This window comes from Heterodontus francisci, chromosome 26, assembly GCF_036365525.1.
Source record: "Heterodontus francisci isolate sHetFra1 chromosome 26, sHetFra1.hap1, whole genome shotgun sequence".
Taxonomy (NCBI): Eukaryota; Metazoa; Chordata; class Chondrichthyes; order Heterodontiformes; family Heterodontidae; genus Heterodontus; species Heterodontus francisci.
The window spans coordinates 43679981-43701888 of NC_090396.1; the positions used below are offsets into that span (position 1 = coordinate 43679981).

At 45.7% G+C, this 21908-nt stretch overlaps 1 protein-coding gene across 2 annotated transcripts in view; it reads left to right on the forward strand.

Annotated features, from left to right (window-relative positions):
• LOC137384291 (alpha-1,6-mannosylglycoprotein 6-beta-N-acetylglucosaminyltransferase B-like) overlaps positions 1 to 21908 on the forward strand; it is a 994997-nt gene that overhangs the window by 943362 nt on the left and 29727 nt on the right. For both annotated transcript variants that reach the window (XM_068058117.1, XM_068058116.1), the window contains one exon: positions 18831 to 18947. In XM_068058117.1, the coding sequence (XP_067914218.1) occupies positions 18831 to 18947 (117 nt within the window). The remainder of the gene's footprint in view (positions 1 to 18830; positions 18948 to 21908) is intronic.

The window sequence follows — 21908 nt, forward strand, 5'->3', positions numbered from 1 at the left end:
AGTTGATCAAGGTGGAAGTGAGACATTTTTGAAGTTAAGAATCTGGAGAGTCTAAACACTGATTTCTACTGCTGAGGGTCGCTTATTTGTATTTCTTGCCTAAAGTACCCTGCCCGGGTTTCTAATAGTGTCAGCTCACCGGCATATTTTCGGACTCCTCTTCCTGCTGTAGTCAGGGCTTCTCAGGAATAGGTAAGGCATTATCCGTGGGCTTAATACTGTTTGCCATTATCATAGAGGAGAAGAGAAGGAACACAGGATGGAGCTAAGGAGAGTCAGGCACCATTTAAGGAGGATGTAATCCACAAGATATCATACCCCCATTGATTGTACGGCAGCACAGACCTTATGAGGAACTTTCTGAGGAACTGTGCATAAGTAGAATGCAATTCAGCAAAAATGCAATTTTGCATCTTTGACCTGCTACAGGAAGCTACGCTTATCTCCCCATGCTGTTCTCTCAGTAGCTATGAAGTGGTCATCACCTTGAACTTCTATGGCAAAGGGTCATTTCAGACAGCAACAGAGAATCTATGTAACAGGAGTAGCAGCACACATTCACTGATGCCCTTCAATGAGAGCGGGCTAATTCACCACCTTTGGCAGTATAGCAAGGTAGCCGTTAAATCGAACCATATTGTTTTTTGGAGTTTCTAGCTTCCCCAAGGCCTGCGATGCAATCGATGGCATTCCAACTACATTGAGAACACCCACATGACTACATCAGTAGGAAGGGCTTCCATTCCCTCAGTGTTCACATTGTAATGACAACAGTCAAAAGGGCCTGTATGTTATGCAGGAAATTACCATGATGTGATCCTCTTTCATCATTTGGACCTTGCTGAATTCTTTAGTGAAAAGAATCAAATCAACCAATGATTTATGGGTGACAAAGCATACCGCCTGCTCCCATGGCTAATAACTCAGCTAAGAATATCCCAAACAGCAGCAGAGGAGCACTACAATGAAGCACATGCCTCGACTAGTCTAGTCATTGAGAACATACAAACATACGAATTAGGAGCAGGAGTAGGCCACTTGGCCCCTCGAGCCTGCTCCACCATTCAATAAGATCATGGCTGATCTGATTGTAACCTTGACTCCACATTCATGCCTGTCCCCGATAAACTTTCACCCCCTTGCTTATCAAGAATCTATCTACCTCTGCTTTAAAAATATTTAAAGATTCTGTTTCCACCACCTTTTGAGGCAGAGAGTTCCAAAGACTCACAACTCTGAGAGAAAATATTCTTCCTCATCTCTGTCTTAAATGGGTGGCCCCTTATTTTTAAACAGTGACTCTTAGTTCTAGATTCTCCCACAAGGGGAAACATCCTTTCCACATTTACCGTGTCAAGACCCCTCAGGATCTTACATGTTTCAATCAAGTCACCTCTTACTCTTTTTTAAAATTTATTCATGGGATGCAGGCGACAATGGCTAGGCCAGCATTTATTGCCCATTCCTAATTGCCCTTGAGAAGATGGTGGTGAGTTGCCTTCCTGAACCGTTGCAGTCCCTATGGGGTTGGTACACCCACACTGCTGTGAGGAAGGGAGTTCCAGGATTTTGACCCAGCGACAGTGAAGGAATGGCGATATAGTTTCAAGTCAGGATGGTGTGTGGTGGAGAGGAACTTGCAGGTGGTTGTGTTCCCATGCATTTTCTGCTCTTGTCCTTCTAGGTGACAGAGGTCGCAGGTTTGGAAGGCATTGTCTAAGGAGCCTTGATGGATTGCTGCAGTGCATCTTGCAGATTGTGCACACTTCTGCCACTGTGCTTCGATGGTGGAGGGAGTGAATGTTTGTGGATGGGGTGCCAGTCAAGCAGGCTGCTTTGTCCTGGAGTGCATCGAGCTTCTTGAGTGTTGTTGCAGCTGCACCCATCCAGAGTATTACATCACACTCCTGACTTGTGCCTTGTAGATGGTGGACAGGCTTTGGGGAGTCAGGAGGTGAGTTACTCGCCGCAGGATTCATAGTCTCTGACCTGCTCTTGTAGCCATGGTATTTATATGGCTACTCCAGTTCAGTTTCTGGTCAATGGTAACCCCAGGATGTTGATAGTAGGGGATTCAGCGATCGTAATGCTATTGAATGTCAAGAGGAGATGGTTAAATTCTCTCTTGTTGGAGATAATCATTGCCTGGCACTTGGATGGCGCAAATGTTACTTGCCACTTATCAGCCTAAGCCTGGATATTGTCCAGGTCTTGCTATATTTCCACACGGACGACTTCAGTATCTGAGGAGTCATGAATGGTGCTGAACATTGTGCAATCATCAGTGAACATCCCCACTTCTGACCTTATGATTGAAGGAAGGTCATTGATGAAGCAGTTGAAGATGGTTGGGCCTTGGACACTACCCTGAGGAACTCCTGCAGTGATGTCCTGGAGCTCAGATGATTGACCTCCAACAACTACAACTATTTTCCTTTGCGCTTGGTATGACTCCAACCAGTGGACAGTTTTCCCCCTGATTCCCATTGACTTCAGTTTTGCTAGGGCTCCTTGATGCCATACTTGGTCAAATGCTGCCTTGATGTCAAGGGCAGTCACTCTCACCTCACCTCTTGAGTTCAGCTCTTTTGTCCAAGTTTGAACCAAGGCTGTAATGAGGTCAGGAACTGAGTGGCCCTGGCAGAACCCAAACTGAGCGTCAGTGAACAGGTTATTGCTAAGCAAGTGATGCTTGATAGCACTGTCGACGGCACCTTCCATCACTTTACTGATGATTGAGAGTAGACTGATGGGGCGGTAATATGCCGGGTTGGACTTGTCCTGTTTTTTGTGTACAGGGCATACCTGGGCAATTTTCCACATTGCTGGGTAGATGCCAGTGTTGTAGCTGTACTGGAACAGCTTAGCTAGGGGCGTGGCCAGTTCTGGAGCACAGGTCTTCAGTACTATTGCCGGAATGTTGTCAGGGCCCATAGCCTTTGCAATATCCAGTGCCTTCAGTCATTTCTTGATATCATGTGGAGTGAATCGAATTAGCTGAAGACTGGCATCTGTGATGCTGGGGACTTCAGGAGGAGGCCAAGATGGAGCATCAACTCGGCACTTCAGGCTGAAGATTCTTCTAAACTCCAGCGGACACAAGCCAAGCCTGTCCAACCTTTCCTCATAAGACAACCCGCCCATTCCAGGTATTAGTCTAGTAAACCTTCTCTGAACTGCTTCCAATGCATTTACATCTTTCCTTAAATAAGGAGACCAATACTGTATGCATTACTCCAGATGTGTTCTCACCAATATCCTGTATAAATGAAGCATAACCTCCCTACTTTTGTATTCAATAACCCTCACATTAAACGATAACATTCTATTAACTTTCCTAATTATTTGTTGTACCTGCGTACTAACCTTTTACAATTCATGCACCAGGACACCCAGATCCCTCTGCATCTCAGAACTCTGCAATCTCTCACCATTGAGATAATATGCTTCTTTTTTATTCTTCCTGCCACATATACTCCATTTGTCATATCTTTGCCCACTCACTTAACCTATCTACATCTTTTTGTAGCCTCCATACGTCCTCTTCACAACTTATTTCCCTACCTATCTTTGGGTCATCAGCAAATTTAGCAACCATACCTTCAGCCCCTTCATCCAAATCATTTTTATAAATTGTAAAAAGTTGAGGCCCCAGCACTGATCCCTGTGGCACACCACTCATTACATCTTGCCAACCAGAAAATGACCCATTTATGCCTGCTCTCTGTTTCCTGTTAGCTCGCCAATCTTCTATCCATCTTCTACCCCCTACACCATGAGCTTTTATTTTCCGCAATAACCTTTCATGTGCAGCTTATCATTGCCCTCTGGAAATCTAAGTACAGTGCATCCACCGGTTCCCCTTTATCCACAGCACATGTTACTTATTCAAAGAACTCCAATAAATTGGTTAAACCTGATTTTCTTTTCACAAAACCATGTTGACTCTGCCTGATTAGCTTGAATTTTTCTAGGTTTCCTGCTATAACAGGAAATTGCTTCTAACATTTTCCCTAAGACAGGTGTTAAGCTAACACCATTGGGGTGCTAAAAGCAAGCTATTGCTGCCTGCACAGGAGCAGCAGTACAGTATGTTACAGATCAAGTGTCAAGAGTAGTTGTAGCTTGCTGTGCATTTCATAACTTCTTACATCAGGAAGGGCTGTACTTCGGCATGACTGATAGGGAGGCCCTTGCTCAGTTGGAACCAGAACCACTTGGAACAGTGGAGGGAGAGAGAAAGCAGGAAACTACAGGCCAGGTAGCTTAACATGCACTAAGCACTTTTGGCTAAAGATGTTTGCAAATGCTTCAGCCTTGTCTTTTGCAGTGATGGCTCCCCCATCATTGTGGATAGGGATATTTTTGGCTCCTCCTCCTCCTGTTAGTTGTTCAATTGTCCACCACTATCCACGACTGGATATAGCAGGACTGCAGAGCTTAGATCTGATCCGTTGGTTGTGGGATCACTTAGATCTGTCTATCGCATGCTGCTTCCGTTGTTTGGCATGTATATAGTCCTTTTTGTAGCTTCACGAGGCTAACACCTCATTTTGAGGTATGCCTGGTGCTGCTCCTGGCATGCCCTCCTGCACTCTTCGTTGAACCCGGGATGATCTCCTAACTTATATAATAAAAGAAAAATACTGCAGATGCTGGAAATCTGAAATTAAAACAGAAAGTGCTGGAAAGACTCAGCAGGTCAGGCAGCATCTGTTGGGAGAGAAGCAGAGTTAATGTTCCAGATCTGTGGCCTTTCATCAGAACAGAACATCTGATGGAAGGTCACAGACCTGAAACGTTACTCTGCTTCTCTCTCCACATATGCTACCTGACAATTTTGATCTCCCAGCTTGCTGGTAATGGTAGAGTGGGGAATATGCCGGGCCATGAGGTTACAGATTGTGGTTGAATACAATTCTGCTGCTGTGATGGCCCACAGCACCTCATGGATGTCCAGTTTTGAGTTGCTAAATCTGTTTGAAATCTATCCCATTTAGCACGTTGGTAATGCCATCAACACAATGGAGGATATCCTCAATGTGAGGATGGGACTCCTACCAATATGGTCATGGACAGATGCATTTGTGACAGGTAGATTGGTGAAAACAAGGTCAAGTAGATTTTTCCCTCTTGTTGGCTCCCTCGCCAGCTGCTCCAGTCTAGCAGCAATAAGTAGTGGTGCTACCGAGCCACTCTTAGTGATGGACATTGAAGTCCCCCACCCAGAGTACATTCTGTGGCCTTGCCACCCTCAGTGCTTCTTCCAATTAGTGTTCAACATGGAGAAGCACTGATTCATCAGCTGAGGGGGGACAGTAGGTGGCAATCAGTAGGAGGTTTCCTTGCAAAACGTTTGACCTGATCCCAATAAGACATCATGGGATCCGGAGTCAATGTTGTGGACTCCCAGGGCAACTCGCTCCCAACTGTATACTACTGTGCTGCCACCTCAGGTGGGTCTGTCCTGTTGGTGGAACATACCCAGGGATGGTGATGGTGGTGTCGGGGACATTGTCTGTAAGGTATGATTCCGTGAGTATGACTATGTCAGGCTGTTGCTTGATTAGTCTGTGGGACAGCTCTCCCAATTTTGGCACAAGCTCCCAGATGTTAGTGAGGTGGACTTTGCAGGGTCGACAGGGTTGGGTGTGTCATTGTCGTTTCTGGTGCCTAGGTCGATGCTGTGTGGTCCATCCAGTTTCATTCCTTTTAGACTTTTCTCTAGCAGTTTGGTACAACTGAATGGCTTGCTCGGCCATTTCAGAGGGCATTTAAGAGTTAACCATTGCTGTGGGTCTGGAGTCACATGTAGGCCAGACCAGGTAAGGACAGCAGATTTCCTTCCCTCAAAGACATTAGTGAACTAGATGGGTTTTTACGACAATCAATGGTAGTTTCATGGTCACCATTACAGAGATTAGCCTTTTTTTAATTCCAGATTTTTATTAGTTGAATTTAAATTCCACCAGCTGCCATGGTGGGATTTGAACCCGTGACCCCAGAGCATTAGCCACATTGCTGTAGGTCTGGAGTCATGCGTAGGCCAGACCAGGTAAGTACGGCAGATTTCCTTTGCTAAAGCCCTGGACCTCTGGATTGCTAGTGCAGTGACATTACCACTACGGCACCACCTCCTTTATGGGATTAAAACGGGAGGATCGTTTTTCGGCCAGCACAGACACAATGGGCTCTTTCTGTGCCTTAAACTTTCTATGATTCTACGATTACCCTCCATTGACTTCATTCAGATGGAGCGTAAAATGAAAACCCTACATGAATCAGCCCATCCCAGCCAGATGGGTTAATTTAACATCCGGGTTTAATGATAGATAAGCATTACTCACTTGGAGTTCTGAATTAATTAATTCTCCATTCTTCCCTGCCTTGCTGCCAATGGTCCACTGCTTTGTTGATGCTTAAGTTGTCATATTTCCCCAAACCTATGATTTAAAAAAAAGCTAAACATGCAATGAACCTATGAGTGTCAAGTGAGAGAGCCAAGGACTGTTCTTATCTTACCTGGTTGCCCTTGGGCTGTTGCTGAAGTGTGCAGGCTGGACGGTAGTTTTAAAGGCTATAGATGAGTTTCCATGCACTTCAACTACATACTCCCATTTTTACATAGGTACTTTTCTGATACTTTTATTGCCTATTGTCACTTCATTGTGGTTCGCTCTCCTAGTCCTGGTCAGGAAATCGTGGTCTTCATTCCTTTTAGGAATCGCTGTGCATGCTATACAAATCATGTAATCAGTGTCAGACCTATTTGCTAATGTTTGCCTGGCCATAAATTCTAATTGATGTTAGTCATGTTGACAGCTTTAAAATCTCCTACCACAAGGATGATTGTGACTTCGGTTTACCAATATTAAACTTATGGGTTGTCTGTATTTGTGGTCTTGTTTCTAATCTTGTTTTATTATACATATCCATTAATGATAGCATGTTTGGGTTATCATAAATATATTAAGTTATCTACACTAGGTTTCAATGATTGAAGGGGAGTTCTACTGTGAGTTAGCTCAGTCATTTAGTTTTGATTGAAGCACAGAAATACCCTGATATCAGTTTGTGCAGCCAGCAGCTGCAGGGAACAGATTTGTTTTTATGGCATGCATTACTTTGCAGTAATTTCAAAAGGCTCTCAGTGTATAAACCTGGATTCTGTTTCAATGAAGTTCACAATCACAGACCTGCAGATTCTCCTGGCTTTCTTTCAAAATAATTAAAGTCAACTTGTAGTTACTTATTTATTTATTGATACAGCACTGAAAGAGGCCCTTCAGCCCACCGAGTCTGTGCCGACCAACAACCACCCATTTATACGAATCCTACATTAATCCCATGTTCCCTATCACATCCCCACCATTCTCCTACCTACACTAGGAGCAATTTACCACGGCCAATTTACCTATCAACCTGCAAGTCTTTGGCTGTGGAAGGAAACCGGAGCACCCGGCAGAAACCCACGCAGTCACAAGGAGAACTTGCAAACTCCACACAGGCAGTACCCAGAACTGAACCCGGGTCGCTGGAGCTGTGAGGCTGTGGTGCTAGCCACTGCGCCACTGTGCCAGTTATTGTGATTTAAGAAATACTCGGGGTGAAATTGGACTTGAGTGGTAGGACAAATCAGGCAATCGCGAATTGACGACCAATTTTACACCCTGTCAAAGCAAATTGGCTGCTAAATTGGCTCTTTGCATGACGGGAAAGGAGAGGAAGGGTTGATGGTGGACCTAGGCTGCATCATGTCTGAATGGATCAGTTGCTCATTTCCTGTCTTTTTGTGTACTCCTTTCATTGCTGTTGTGCAGTTCCTACTTCCTGTAACATCAACTTTAATTTCCCTTTGCCTCTCCCTCTTGTTCTATTTCTAATTCTTCACAATCTGTTTGTCTCTCCCTGCTGTTTCTCCTGTTTATATTCCTTCTTCAAATGGACAGCCAGAAAACCTCGGTGGGATGCACTGCAGCAAAATAGCTACCAACTTTAGGTGCCACTAACACACCTACATGTTCCACGATAAGCTTCATGGCACATCTTCACTTACTGTTTTATCTTTAGCCGTCACTGCACCTACCAGGTAGCATTGTTTTATAAATTCAGAAGAAATGGTGGGTTTGGGAGAAAAATCATCCCGATATCAATAGTTAGTGTGAAAATGCAGACAGAAATAAGAGGGCAGCACTTCCAGATGGACGGAATAACAATATGTCACTGTTGTTTAATTCTGAATTTGTGTCTTTAAAATGGATACTGTGGTTGAAATCCAAAGTGAAAGTTGTTAATTGCTTTGCTGCAGCAGAAAGATGTAAGGCAATAATTGAGAGGACATATCAAAGCATATTCCTTCAGTTTAATGAACCTGATCCACTAGGTTTACACAAATAAAATAACAATATTCCTAATGCTTTATTTTACCATGTAGCAAAAAGCATATTTTATGCATGATAATGTATTTCAGTGGCACTACAATTAACAAGATGCAGACATTATATATGGTACAGTGACTCCTTTGTCACATACAATCAGTTGTTTCATTTCTTATTGTGAAAAATTAGATAGTCCTGTCTGAGGTATTCTATCTCTCATTATATAGCTGATAATTGTTATGGAGCATTGTGTCTCTGTTATCAGTTAGCTTATCTTTTTCCCAAATTCATAAAATTTGTTAAAATACATTACATAACAGTTCAAATTTGACATAAAGTGCAATACAGATCATTTTCTTTCAATACCCAGTAAATGAGGTGCCTCACTGCACTTGCCACAACAGGTTGTATTTACAATGTACATTTACATTTCATGTCAGTGGTTTTACACGGGTTCCAGCCCCTCGGTATACTATGGCAGGAGGGCCTTACACAGTGGCCTTTCCCCACTGAGCCTTTGTAGCAGTTGCAGAAACACTCTGAAGAGAGTTTAGCTGTTAATGTCTCCCCAACCTGAAATAAGGAAGCTCCAGTATTGCTACACCTACTATATCAGGAAACTGTACCACAGGCTGCGTCTGACTACCAGGGAAGTTCAGTGAATTAACCTTGCCCAATAATTTAAATATACTGCATCAGATACAGAAATTTTATAATCTAAAATGGAAGAATATCTGAGTGTACTGATATTTTCCCTTAAATCTGCAGTGCAAATATGATGCATTGTCAATAAAAACGAATTATGAGCAGGCAATTTGCTTTGGCAGTGAAGAATGTAAGTAAGGCAGGTGATCTGATGACATCTCATGAATTTCTACACTTAACTGCATGTAGTCTGGTTTCCCTGAGTGCAGGTACTGTTATAGTGCATAAAACGGCCTAGAGGCAGTGAAAATGTTAATTGCTGAATGAATCTGAACAATAGCAAGTCACTTGGCATGATAGATTTCTTACAGTAACTGTAGCCTTGAATTCTGATTTGCTGTTAACACTGGCTCTTATACTGGTGCAAAAACAAACATGGCAACTATGGTGCCTAACATACAAAATGATTACGTGGTGTAAGGAAATTGGAAGCACAGCTGTAAGAATATGTAAATTGTAATTTGCATAAATTCCAATGCACCTATGTATCATCATAATAATAGCAAAATAATGCAGATGCTCGAAATGTGAAATAAAAACAGAAAGTACTGGAAACAAACAGCAGATCTGGCAGCATCTATGAAGAGAGAAACAAAGGCCGGGATTTTATCCGGGTGAGAGGGGTCTCGAGATCTGGCACAAGCGCCATCAAGAACTCCGCTTCTCCCCTTCTGTGGCAGGCCCGACAAATCAAGTGTCAATTAGGCACTTACCTGACTGCAGCGGGCCTTCCACGGGATCAAGGACCCTGGCGACGGAAGTCCAGTCCTCCACCAGCAGCTCTTTAACTGAGCAGCATCATTGCAGAGGTGGAGGCTGCTGCCGGTGGAACATCCACCCAAGGCCTACAAGCGGCGCTGGACATAGGCCATAGGGTCTGATGGGAAGGAGCCTCGCAGGGTGGTGGTTGTGGGGGAGGTGGGTGTAGGGGGGTTGGCAGCAAGGGCAGGAGGTGACTCTCAGCGGGGGCCCTCCCTTCCCAATGCCGTGTCCCTTGTTCAGGCACTAAGTGCCTTTTAATGAGGGACCCCTCGCCCCTCCCCCATCCCCCCCGGAGCCGGCAAGCAACCGCACGGTTTTTCTTGCCATGTTTCCCGTGTGGCAACAGGGCTGCCCACCGCTGGGCTAATTATGGCAATGGCAGGATGAGGCCCTTAATTGAGCATTAATTGCCCACTTAAGAGCCTCAATTGGCAGCGGGTTGGGAAGGCCGTTCACAGGCCATCCCACCCTGGACTTAATTTCAGCATAGGCGGGAAGGTGGCAGGGAACCCCCCCCCCACTCCCTGCCACAATCCCGCCCAATTACTTGCTCTTGCCATCTCCAAACCGCAGCGGAGAGCATATAATTCACCCCAGAGTTAACGTTTCAGGTTTGTGACCTTTCATCAGAATGGTTATGTTTCTCTCTCCACAGATGCTGCCAGGGCACCCATGTATCATCCATTCCATGTTCTCTCTGGGGCACTGTTATGATGACCACAAATATATAGGCAAATACAAGTCCCATCCTAATTTTATACCATTTTTGCATTTATGTAGCAAAATATAAAACCAATGCCATCTGGACCCACTCATCTCCCATCAGACGTCAGGTTCCTGTTTTGATGGTACAACTTGAGTCTTTTTTGGTCAATGACACCTTTTTTGCAGTCAGTCAATAGAACGGGATTTTTATTTAAATGCAAGGGTGGAAACAGAGGCAGACAGTTGCTTAAACCTGCACCTCGGGTTGGTGTGCCGGTTTCCCGATGCAAAACTGACATGCTCAAAGTTTAAAAACCTCAAAGGAAGAGGCATCCCGCCTGAAATGGATAAATGGCCAGTTAAAGCTCATAACGAACTAGTTGTCAGCTAGTTAAGGGCCAGTTTGGAATTTTCTTTATAATTCACAGGATCCATGCAGGGTCTCAACCATAACAGGGAGGAAAAGGCACTGACAGATCAGGGAGGGGCAAGAAAGCAGCAAGAGGCACCATTGAAGATGAAAGGCTCAGAGAAGGCCCTCATTTACAGGCAATCAGTGGTACGGCATCAGGAAAAATATCTGCAATATCCTTTCACTCTTGACAAGGGCAGCTTTGGTGAGTGGATGGGTCCTTCTGCAAACAGGCCTCATGGAATTATGAGAGGAGGGCTCAGGAAGACTCCACATTACAATTGAAAGGAAGGAAGGACATAACAAGAAAAGGGATTAAGCTACTCCGAGATTGGATCGACTAGCTATCAGGAGCAACATCTCCAGGAGCAGAGGCAGACCCCAGAGCAACAGCGGCACAGAGGTGAGAAACGAGGGCAGGAAGGCAACGAAGGTGATGGCCCCAGCATTGGTTCTACCGCCAAAGGAGAAGCTACCCGGACATGTCGGAGTATCAGTGCCGCAGAAGGCTGCGCTTGTCCAGGCAGATGGTTGCTGACACCTGTTGCCCTTGTTAAGGGTTATCCAAGGGTTTGCAGGAGCCATCGCCATGGCCTTCCCATGGCTGTAAAAGTAACAGTGGCCTTGCATTTTTTTGCCACTGATTCCTTCCAAGGAGTGGCAGCAGACATTGGTGGTACCTTGCGGGCAGCAGCACATCATTGCATCATGGAGGTAATGGATGCTCTGTTTGAGAGGGCAGGGGATTACATTCAATTCAAGATGGATAGCGGCATTCAAGATCAAAACACAGTGGGATTATCATCCCTTGCTAGATTCCCTCAGGTGCAGGGCATCGTCAATTGCACCTACGTGGCCATCAAGGCACTGACTGACCAGCCAGGGAGATTCATCAATTGGAAGGGATTCCATTCCCTAAACGTTCAGCTGGTATGTTGCTACATTATGCAGGTGGTGCATGCTGTCCTGGAAGCTACCAAGACGTTTTCATCCTGTGGCAATCACAGGTGCCGCAGTTCTTCATGGAATCATTGGAAGTCTGTGGATGGCTGTTAGTGGATAAGGTTTATCCCTTGAAGATATGACTCATGACTCCAGTGCATAACCCTGCCACGGAGGCTGAGAGACACTACAACTGATGTGAGCTGAGCAATTGGATCATCATTGAACAGGCTTTCGGCCTCCTGATGATGAGATTCCGGTCCCTAGGCCAGTCAGGTGGTACCCTCCAGTACACTCCATCAAGGGTCTTGTGCATTGTGGTGCTCTGTACACTCTCCATAACATGGCTCTCCAGAAACTTGTGGAACTGGAAGAGGGAGAAGCATTGGAACAGGACAGCTCCTTGGAAGAGGAAGAGGAAAAGGAAGACGAGAATCAAGGAGAAGACTAAAGGAGAACTGGAGAGCGGTTCCCACGCTTTGCAGGGATGTTGCCGTGGTAGGTTCAGGAGGCGGAGTGTTCGCCAGGATGGCAGGGACACCAGGGCCACTCTGATCCAGACACGTTTCACCTGAGCAATACTCAGTCTGCAGGACATCTGGAGAGGAGATTCTCCTTCATCTGAGTGAGTACAATCATCTGTTAAGAACAAAAGTCAGCAACCTTCCAATGGCACAAACACTGCATGGCTCCAGAGTCTCCACCTGATACACTCTTCCCCAAAGCACTCCTTCGCTTTGCTAACCCTTATTTTCTATTCTGCTGCCTTTCACCATGGTGAACTGGAAACACACAGGTCTGCCTCAGTGCAACAACATGCCCAGTGCTTTGTCACATAACAGTTTATTATTATTTACGTCAGAATCACCAAATGACCCACAAAGTGACATCATCAATGCGGTGGCCTCCACTCACAGCCACTCTACAATTTGCTCCCCCTGTGACTGAGGATGAGGTGTAGTAGGCAAGCTTCTTGCTAGTGCCTGTCTGGAACTGAGCTGCCCATGGCGGTCGGTCTCGACGTGGAGGTGACATCGGGGGCATCTCCAGAGGCTGCTGCACCTGCATCACTGCAGCCACAGCATCTGTCACAGGGTAAAACTCTGCAAATATTTCATCCATCAGAGGAACCATGCAGGCAGATGATGATGACGGAGCCCCATGAGGATGGCCCCCTCATCACCATCTGTCGCCTCCTCAGCCCTTTCATGGCACCCTTGACTGGGGCACAGCTGGCATCCACTCTATGCTTCTCTGCGCCATTTGTGCCACTGGCCTGTCATTGCTACTGGCTGCAGCATGCATTCTGTGCATGTCAGTGTGCTGTTCCTGCATTCACTCTGATGCTGCATATGGCACTCCATGAGGTTGGCCACTCTCTCAATGGAGGAGCTCATGCGCTCAAAGCACTGAGACATTGTGAAGCACAAGAGATGAATGGACTCCTCCATTCTCATCCCATGGCTCCATATTGCCTAAGTGAAGCCGCCTGTTTCATGACTCCTGAGGCTCTGTATTTCCACCCTGCTAAGCAGGGCTGCACCTGTCCTCCATCCTCCAAGGGGGACTGGCCACAGCTGTCTCTGCCTCCCCGTATCTTCCTGCTCTGAAGTGATGTGCACGTCACCCTGTGCCTCCGTTTCTAATAGCGTGCAAGGACCTACCGAGGTGTGAGTATCTATGCTGAAGTCGGTGCACAAGAAAAATGTAACGGTATGTGTTCCAATGTCTATTCCTCCTCTGACTCCTCGAGGACATGTTGGCAATGTTTCAACTCCTCCTCCTCTGCAGCTGGCCCTGTGGGAGACATAAGAGAAAGGTGATCATGATAAATCGGCAAAATCAACAAATGCCTCAGCTGCTTAAGATATTGAGATGACAGCTTATGCATTGACAGTTCATTACACGAGGAGGATTGCCATGCATTCCCCTGATCCTGGAGATGTTGAGATTTTTTCATCCTGCCTATGTTGGACTCCTGTTTCTCTGTCTCCAATGTCCCGACGGCTTGTCACTTTGGCCAGATCAAGGGCCAGCTCCTCAAAATGTGTCAGTGACGTACGATGGGGAACCCCACCATCCAAACATGGCCTCTCACTCTCCCTGGCGTTGTTCTCCCACTTGGCCTGCAAGGTGAAGAAAGATGCCATTTGGACAATGCCTCTCTACCTCAACACTTGCAACTTATCATTCGCATAAGAGGTTGCAGTCTTCAATGTAACCAACTGTCCAAGAGCACTGAGGTTATGAACTATGTTTATGGGCCATCAATGCTGCAGTTCATACATCTCTCCGATGGTCAGGAGAACTCTAGGCGCCCTCAGGATGGCCCTCACTTTTGCATTCTGGTGACTGCTGACCAGAATGCATGCCATCTGGGTCTATCTTTGGACTCACCAGTCTAGATCTAAGTAGGTCATTGTAACATTTCCTGCACTGGAGCCAGTTCCTCCTTACCACTCCTCTGCTGCTGACCTCATGAGCTACCTCCGGCCATGCCTTCTTGGTCAGCTTTGCAGACTTTTGTGTGCCACTAGCAAGGTAAAGGATTTGTCTCCATGCTGTCATTGCCTCCAGACCTTCAAGTGAGGTATCAGAAAAACAGAGGGGATGCCCTGGCACGGGGGCCCTCCCTACCCACTGCTCAGCTCCTCCTTCCATCCTTGAGACGAAGCAATGGGACCAATTACTTTACCTGCACTTTACCACAGCATCACTGATCGTGAGACAAATAGAAGTTATAGATTTTGAGCCAATGATTTAAAAAAATATACAATCACATATTGAGGTCGAAATTGGACGTCATTGCACCCATTTTATTGGTGTAGATAGGGCACAATGAGGCCCAGTTTCAGGAACCAACATCCTGCATCCCAAGGATCTAGTAATGTAACTTGGTGTTGTGTAACCCGAATTTGGGTTGGACCATTTTCAAGGCTCTGTTGGCAGCCACCTAAAATAGGCATTACATCCCTTATATATGTAACTGATGGGCCTAATGGGCTACTTTAGGTCCGCTTATAGAAATTGGTCTGGAACCATTGAGCAGACATCAAGCTTGCCCTATTCAGAATTCTTAAGTGGCCACTACGGAACAATAACAACTTGCATTAAGTGGCGGCTAATAAAAAGATTTTCTTTTAATTCCGTAAACGTTGCCGTGGAACCAAGAGGAGTAGTAGTGGTCCCCTAAAACCACAGTCTTCAATATCACTCACCATCCTGCTGCTGTGCCTCCACCTCATTCCGGAATGACTCCCGACCAGCAAAGAATTTTGCACAACATTCGAACAGGCAAAGTGAGTGAGCTGTATGCGGAGGCGTGACAGGCGTCGGCAGCTCACCCAACTTAAGCAAGTAAGGCCCAAGAACCAATATCAAGGGCATCTCTGGCCTCCTGTTTGGGTTGCATGCTCTGTGCACAAAAATAATCCATAACCAGTTTTGACCCCATTGTGTCACTAAATATACACCAGATTCAACTGATCACACAAGAAAACAAAAGGGGAAGGATAATTAGAGCAATTTCCCTGTTATTTGCACCCTGTATTCGTATAATTTGTACTCTGGATGTATGTGATGCCAGCAAGGCTGCATTTATTGCCCGTCCCTATTTACCCTGAGAAAGTGGTGGTGTCCCTTCTTGAACCTTTGCAGTCCTTGTGGTGATATTGCTACTATTAGTTAGTAAATTTCTTAAATCAGAAAGGGGCGGCACAGTGGCGCAGTGGTTAGCACCACAGCCTCACAGCTCCAGCGACCTGGGTTCAAATCTGGGTACTGCCTGTGTGAGTTTGCAAGTTCTCCCTGTGTCTGCGTGGGTTTCCTCCGGGTGCTCCGGTTTCCTCCCACAGCCAAAAGACTTGCAGGTTGATAGGTGAATTGGCCATTATAAATTGCCACTAGTATAGGTAGGTGGTAGGGGAATATAGGGACAGGTGAGGATGTGGTAGGAATATGGGATTAGTGCAGGATTAGTATAAATGGGTGGTTGATGGTCAGCACAGACTCAGTGGGCTGAAGGGCCTGTTTCAGTGCTGTATCTCTAAATCGAAATCTAAATCTAAACCTTGTATGATATCCAAGTGTTCTGTGATCAAACAGAATCACAGAACCACAACCTGGAATCATATTTGCTCCTGCAAGTTCCCTGGCTCCATGGATGACAATTTCAGCTTAAATGTGAATGACACAAATATCTGTGTCAGAGAAAAAAAAGTCTACTTTTGGCCAACAATAGCTATGGTCTCAAGAGACATTTGCTAAATTATCCTGGAAACTCTTCAGAACACAAATGACAAAACAGATTGTCCTGTGTAATTCAAGAGTTCATTGTTGACTTGTTAAAGTTGTACTTCTGATGCTTTCAGTGTACTTTTCAGAAGGTCTTATAGTATTCAGTATCTTGCATTGCACAAACATTGGATATGGCATCATATAAATCTTACAGAGGAGAAGCTACACACCTCAGCGATTGAAGCCAATGCCTGGTAGTGGAGGTCAAGGGCCTGCTGCATTGAGTGCACTGAAAAACTATTTAAACTATATCCCAACAATGACCAAACTGGAGGAGGATTTTTGGTCAAACACTTCATCATGTGTTAAAGAGTCTCATGCAGTCCTGGTTCAATAGACTCACTATGCTCAACAGAGTTTGAATAAATAACATTCAACCAAACAGATCTCGAATGTTATACCCCTAATTGAATGCATGAAATTTTCAGTTGTAACATGCTGTGCCTAGAAAATATAATGGCCCATAAATTGCTTTGGCAGGCCAACAAATGGCATCCTCTGTTAGTTAAACTTGCCCTTGCCCATTTAATGTAAACAATGGGCTGGATTTAGTGGAGCCGGCAGGGTTCCCGCCGCCAGGCCAGAAAGGCGGTGGGAATCCCGTCTTGGCCATTCAGAGCCACCTGGCTCTCGTTAACGGCACTAGGGCAATTAACTGCCCAGCATAGGGATCCCCAGGCCTTTAAAGACGGGGATCCCACCTCCAAAAGCGGCCAACCAATCAGAGGGCCGGCAGCTCAGTACTATCGGCACCGCCACTAGGAGCGGTGGCTACTGCCGATACTGCAGGAGGCCTTGGAACCAGGCCCAACGCTGGAAACTTGGACCCAAGGTAAGTGAGGTGGGGCCGCCAGGGCCAGTTCGGCAGTCCCCATTGATGGGCGGAGAGAGGGTGCACGTTGAGTGCAGGGGGAGGGGGTTTCAGAGAGGTGAGTCGTTTTCTGCTGGAGGCCCTCATTTTACTGGGTGGCCTCCCCAGAGTTAATGCCAGTGGTGAGGGCCAGAGCCCCTTAAGGGCCTCAATTGGCCTCTGGGCAGGAATGCCATGATCGGCCTATCCCGCCCCCAACTTAGTAGCAGTGCAACGGGAAGGCATTGGGTCCTCACCTCCCATCACAATTCTATGGATCCCCCCGCCTCCTAGCCTGTGTCCAGGGGTGCCCATTAATTCCAACCCAATATTTTTCTCTGTAAGTTGCTGGAGATGAGAATGGTGCAGTGCCCTCTACAGGGCATCAGTGATCTGAGTGCACAGATCTTGCAACTGTGGCCAGAATTTTTCATTGGGCGGGAGGCCCCATCCATCAGCCGAAAAGCCGGTGGTGAGCCCGCCTCTGCTGGACCTGGGGAGCCAGACTGAGATTTTTCGTTCCCCAGGACTTTAATTGGTCTTGGGTGGGACTTCCACCTTCATGAGGCAGGAAGTCCCGCCTAATGAGGCTACGAGCCAATCAACAGGCCAGCAGCTCTTAGTCCCAGTAGTGGCCACTGCTCCTGGTGGTAGCACCACCAGGAGCAGTGGCCACTACTGGGACTACACCCAGCCATTGCAAGCAAGATGAAGAATGGCCCCAGAACAAAGGTAAGTTTTTTAGGGCAATGCCGGGGACAATCGGTCAGGCCCCTGCAAGGCTAGTGGTGTCATTTAGGGGATTCAGGGGAGTTTTGTGCATTGGGGGTGGTTGGGGCTTCGGGGGCAGCCCTCCATGGGGCACAGGGTGCCCAATCAGGACAGCCCCCCACCAGCCCGCAAGAAGACTGCCTGGTTTCACCAGGCGGGCTTTTGGAGGCTTCTGCCATCAACCGCCAAGGGTAAAATACCCGCGGCGGTGGACGGAGACCCTTAAGTGCCAGTTAATTGGCCACTTAAGGGCGTTGATTAGCCTGGGGTGGGCGGACCATCTCTCGTCACCGCCCTGCGTAAAATTGCAGTGGGGGCGGGGGGTTCGGGAATGGCCCCCACCTCCCTCTCATTTTACGCCCCCCCCCACCCATCCCAACCATCGGCCCACTCATTTTGGGGGGGGGGGTGCGTAAAATTCCAGCCTGTGTGTCTCCTGAACCAATCAGATTGAAGGATTCTGAAATTAACAGCAAAAATACTGAGAAGAAAGTGTAATTTAGAGTGGGTGAATTCAATGTCAAATTACATACAGAAAGATAAATAAAGAGAAGGAAAGAAAGATGGAATTAAGTGAGAGGGAAAAGTGACAGTTTTTGTCATTTTAATTTTTTTAATCTCCAACAATAATTAAAACCTGAAGGAATGAGACTCCACAATTGTGATAGTTAATTTTCTGTGCCAGAGAAGTTGACAATTAACAGTTATCACATTGTTAAAAGGGTACTTCACTTCCTGTGGCAAGTTTACTTTGTATCTACTGGGCAGTACAGGACCTTCAGCCACTCAATCCATTTGAATGGGGTCCCAGACAGCGAAATGCTACTTCCACAAAGCTAACAGCAGAGAGAGACATCAATTTCTGGGTTTAATCGCGCGTCTACCACTCGCCTGAAGTCGATGTGTCTTTTGCAATTAAATAATGGCAAGTGCTATTAACAACACTGTTATTTTGAAATCAATTTTTGGGCCAAAATTTGCTGAATCTGATGTTTCCCTTCATTTCAAGGTTTCATCACAGCACCCGTATACTGAGTATTTCATTGGGAAACCACACGTATGGACTGTAGATTTCAACAATACAGAGGAACTGGCATCGGTTGTCAGGACAATTTCAACAACCAAGGTATGATTATATTCCAGAACAATAGAAAGAGAGAAGAAAGACTTGTATTTATAAGGGGCCTTTCATGACACGAGACATCCCAAAGTACTTTACAGCCAATGAAGTGCTTTTGAAGTATTGTCACTGGTGTTATTTAGGAAACACAGCAGCCAATTTGAGCACAGCAAGCTGCCACAAACAGGAATGTGATAATGACCAGATAACCTGTTTTTTGTGATGTTTATTGAGGAATAAATATTGGCCAGGACACCGGGGACAATTCATTTAATGAGGTGATGTGTTTTCACATTAACTTTTGATGTTAATTTGTAATTTGAACACAGGAGGGTTAGATGATAAGCAATGCTTTGAGGTTGTCTTTTGCTTTGAAATTGTCAATAAAAATGTGCAGGATTTCATTTTTACATTGAGATCAATAGTAGCTCAGAAGTAAGAAGCTGTGGGAAAATCCACTTCATTTTGAGGTATTGAAATAAAACATATGCCAAGCAGAATTTAACATGACCACTTTTCTTTGGTAAGGTGCTCGCCTCCTAGCATATCACATATGCTGTCACTGAATTGCAGTAGGGGAAATTCTAGGGGGAAAAATATACCTGCAGGCCATGTATTCTACATTTCTGTTATGTCTTTGAGTGGGAAGAGTGGGAGGTTGTCAGAGAATGAATACTATTGTTACGAACAGCTGAAAAAGGTGTCTAGGGGTCATTTGCTGTCTTTACCTGGTCTTATTGTAACAGGGTTTAATTTTAAATGGAATTCTTGTTCACAGCTTTCCAATTATAAGGCAAAGAAATGAGCACAAACAGGCTTTCTTTGGTTTAAAGAAGAAAAGTGAAATTTATTAAACTTACTTAAACTCTAATACGGTTCACACCTATGGATATATGCGTGCCCACGCTAGCAGGCACATGCAATGTACTCGTGCAGATAGGGACAGAAAAGATGAAGTGGAACAGTTTGAGGCAATATCTTGTTACTGTGCTTCGAGCTTGCTATAGTCCTTGATTGAAGATATGGTCTTGCATTTTGTTGGGGCCCAGTATTCTTCTTAAACCTTGTTCACATGGGAGACTTTTCTCTCTTTGAGTTTACCTGTCTTCAATGGTTTCCAAAGCTGGTGAGAGCGAGATGACGGCGGTCAGGAGAGGAGGTAATTCTTACTTCTGTTCCAGGAGCACACAGCATTCTGAGTTCAAATTCTGTTTTTCCAGTTTAAAACTCCCCTAGTTGGCCAGTAGGTGGTCATGTGACCGATTGGTTTGACCAGGTCTCTTCTGTGTATTGGGGCGGGTACTGGTTCCTTTGTTTCAACACCATCTGATACTATGCAAATGTCCTTCCAGCCTGGGGCTTGCAATTTAAAGTTTTAATGTTCACATGGTGAAATCATGTGTGCCTCAGTCTTGACAGGTGGGAGATTTGCCTGACACTATACTTTGGAAATGTTTTGGCTATTTTGCTCAAAGGTTGCAGTGTAATAAATATAATTTCTTTTTGTTTGGCAATGGTTTTAAGAAAACAAAATTATCGTGTTTGATTGCGTAGTATTACATCAGAAATGTTTGCATTGTGCTTCGAGTCAAAGAAAAAAAGCTGCGCCTTTTATTACCTGCTGCAAAATGATTGGAAATGAATTCCATGTGTGAATTATATGTAGCATCTGATCATGTTAACCACATTGGGGGTAATTTTAACTCCAAAAAACAAGTGGGTTAGGGTCAGGTGGGATGTTCACATTTTAAATATCTCCAACCCAACCCCAAATGGTCTCCAATGCAGCTGTTTTAATGAAAGTAGGAAGAGGTGGACAACTAACCAGCTCCCAGGAGGTGGGTTGGCCATTTAAATATTACTATGAGGCAGCACGCCTTATACTTAACCTGTCTCCCAGATTTAACCCTGGCTGGCTGGGTTTCCCAGGTCTTGGGAAACCCAGCAGCTCAAGGGAGGTAAGGACTGCTTTGTGGGAAAGATGGTTTTATAGCACTGCTTGTGGGCCAAGAGTAACAGGAGTGCTTCTTCTCACCCAACCAAGCTTACCTGCATCCCTGCCTGCCATCAGAGCCCATCCCTGCCCCCAACATGGTCAGATTAGAGTTCATAACCTTTGGCATGATGCAAAGAATTTCCTTGTAATCGGATCCACCCAAAATTGGGGATCAGGGTGGACCCCACTTAGGACTGGGAATCGGACTCCCTCCCTAGATTGGCAATACCCCCCACCTCCCCCACACGATCAGACTCCCACCCCACCCCACCCCACCCCACCCCACCTAACCCAGCTGCAAGCTCACTACCTGCTCCTGGGCTGCAGCCTCCTCCAGAGAGGTCCCTACCCAACAGGGAACCAAGCCTGTTAATCAGGCTGGCATCCTGACAAGGAACTTGCTGGAATAAAAGACACGCTGTGGAATCAAAATTCCACAGTGTACTGGCCAAACCTCCTCCCCCTTGCTTACAAGACCCACCCACTAAATATAGAGGCCAATGGGCCTAAATTCTGCATCATTAGACTATTTTGCACAGTTTTCGCAGGAGAAATTCTTTGCCCTCTCATCCATGTTTCAGTTCATTTTCTTCATATATCTTCAATGATGTCTATTACTCTGCTTTGGATTGTACCAGAGATTCACTTGTGACAAACTTGATTTCTGGCTATTGATTAGTTTGTAAAGCAATGGGGGGGAAAGATATGAGCTGGTTACTGGGGAGTGAAATTCAACTTTGGCAGTTGTACAAGATGGGTGATAGCAAATTGGTAGCCCATCTTACACCATGTTTGAACCACTCAGCAGGTCTGGCAGCATCTGTGAAAAGAGAAGCAGAGTTAACGTTTCAGGTCAGTGACCCTTCTTCCGACCCGAAACGTTAACTCTGCTTCTCTTTTCATAGATGCTGCCAGACCTGCTGAGTGGTTCCAGCATTTCTTGTTTTTATTTCAGATTTCCAGCATCCGCA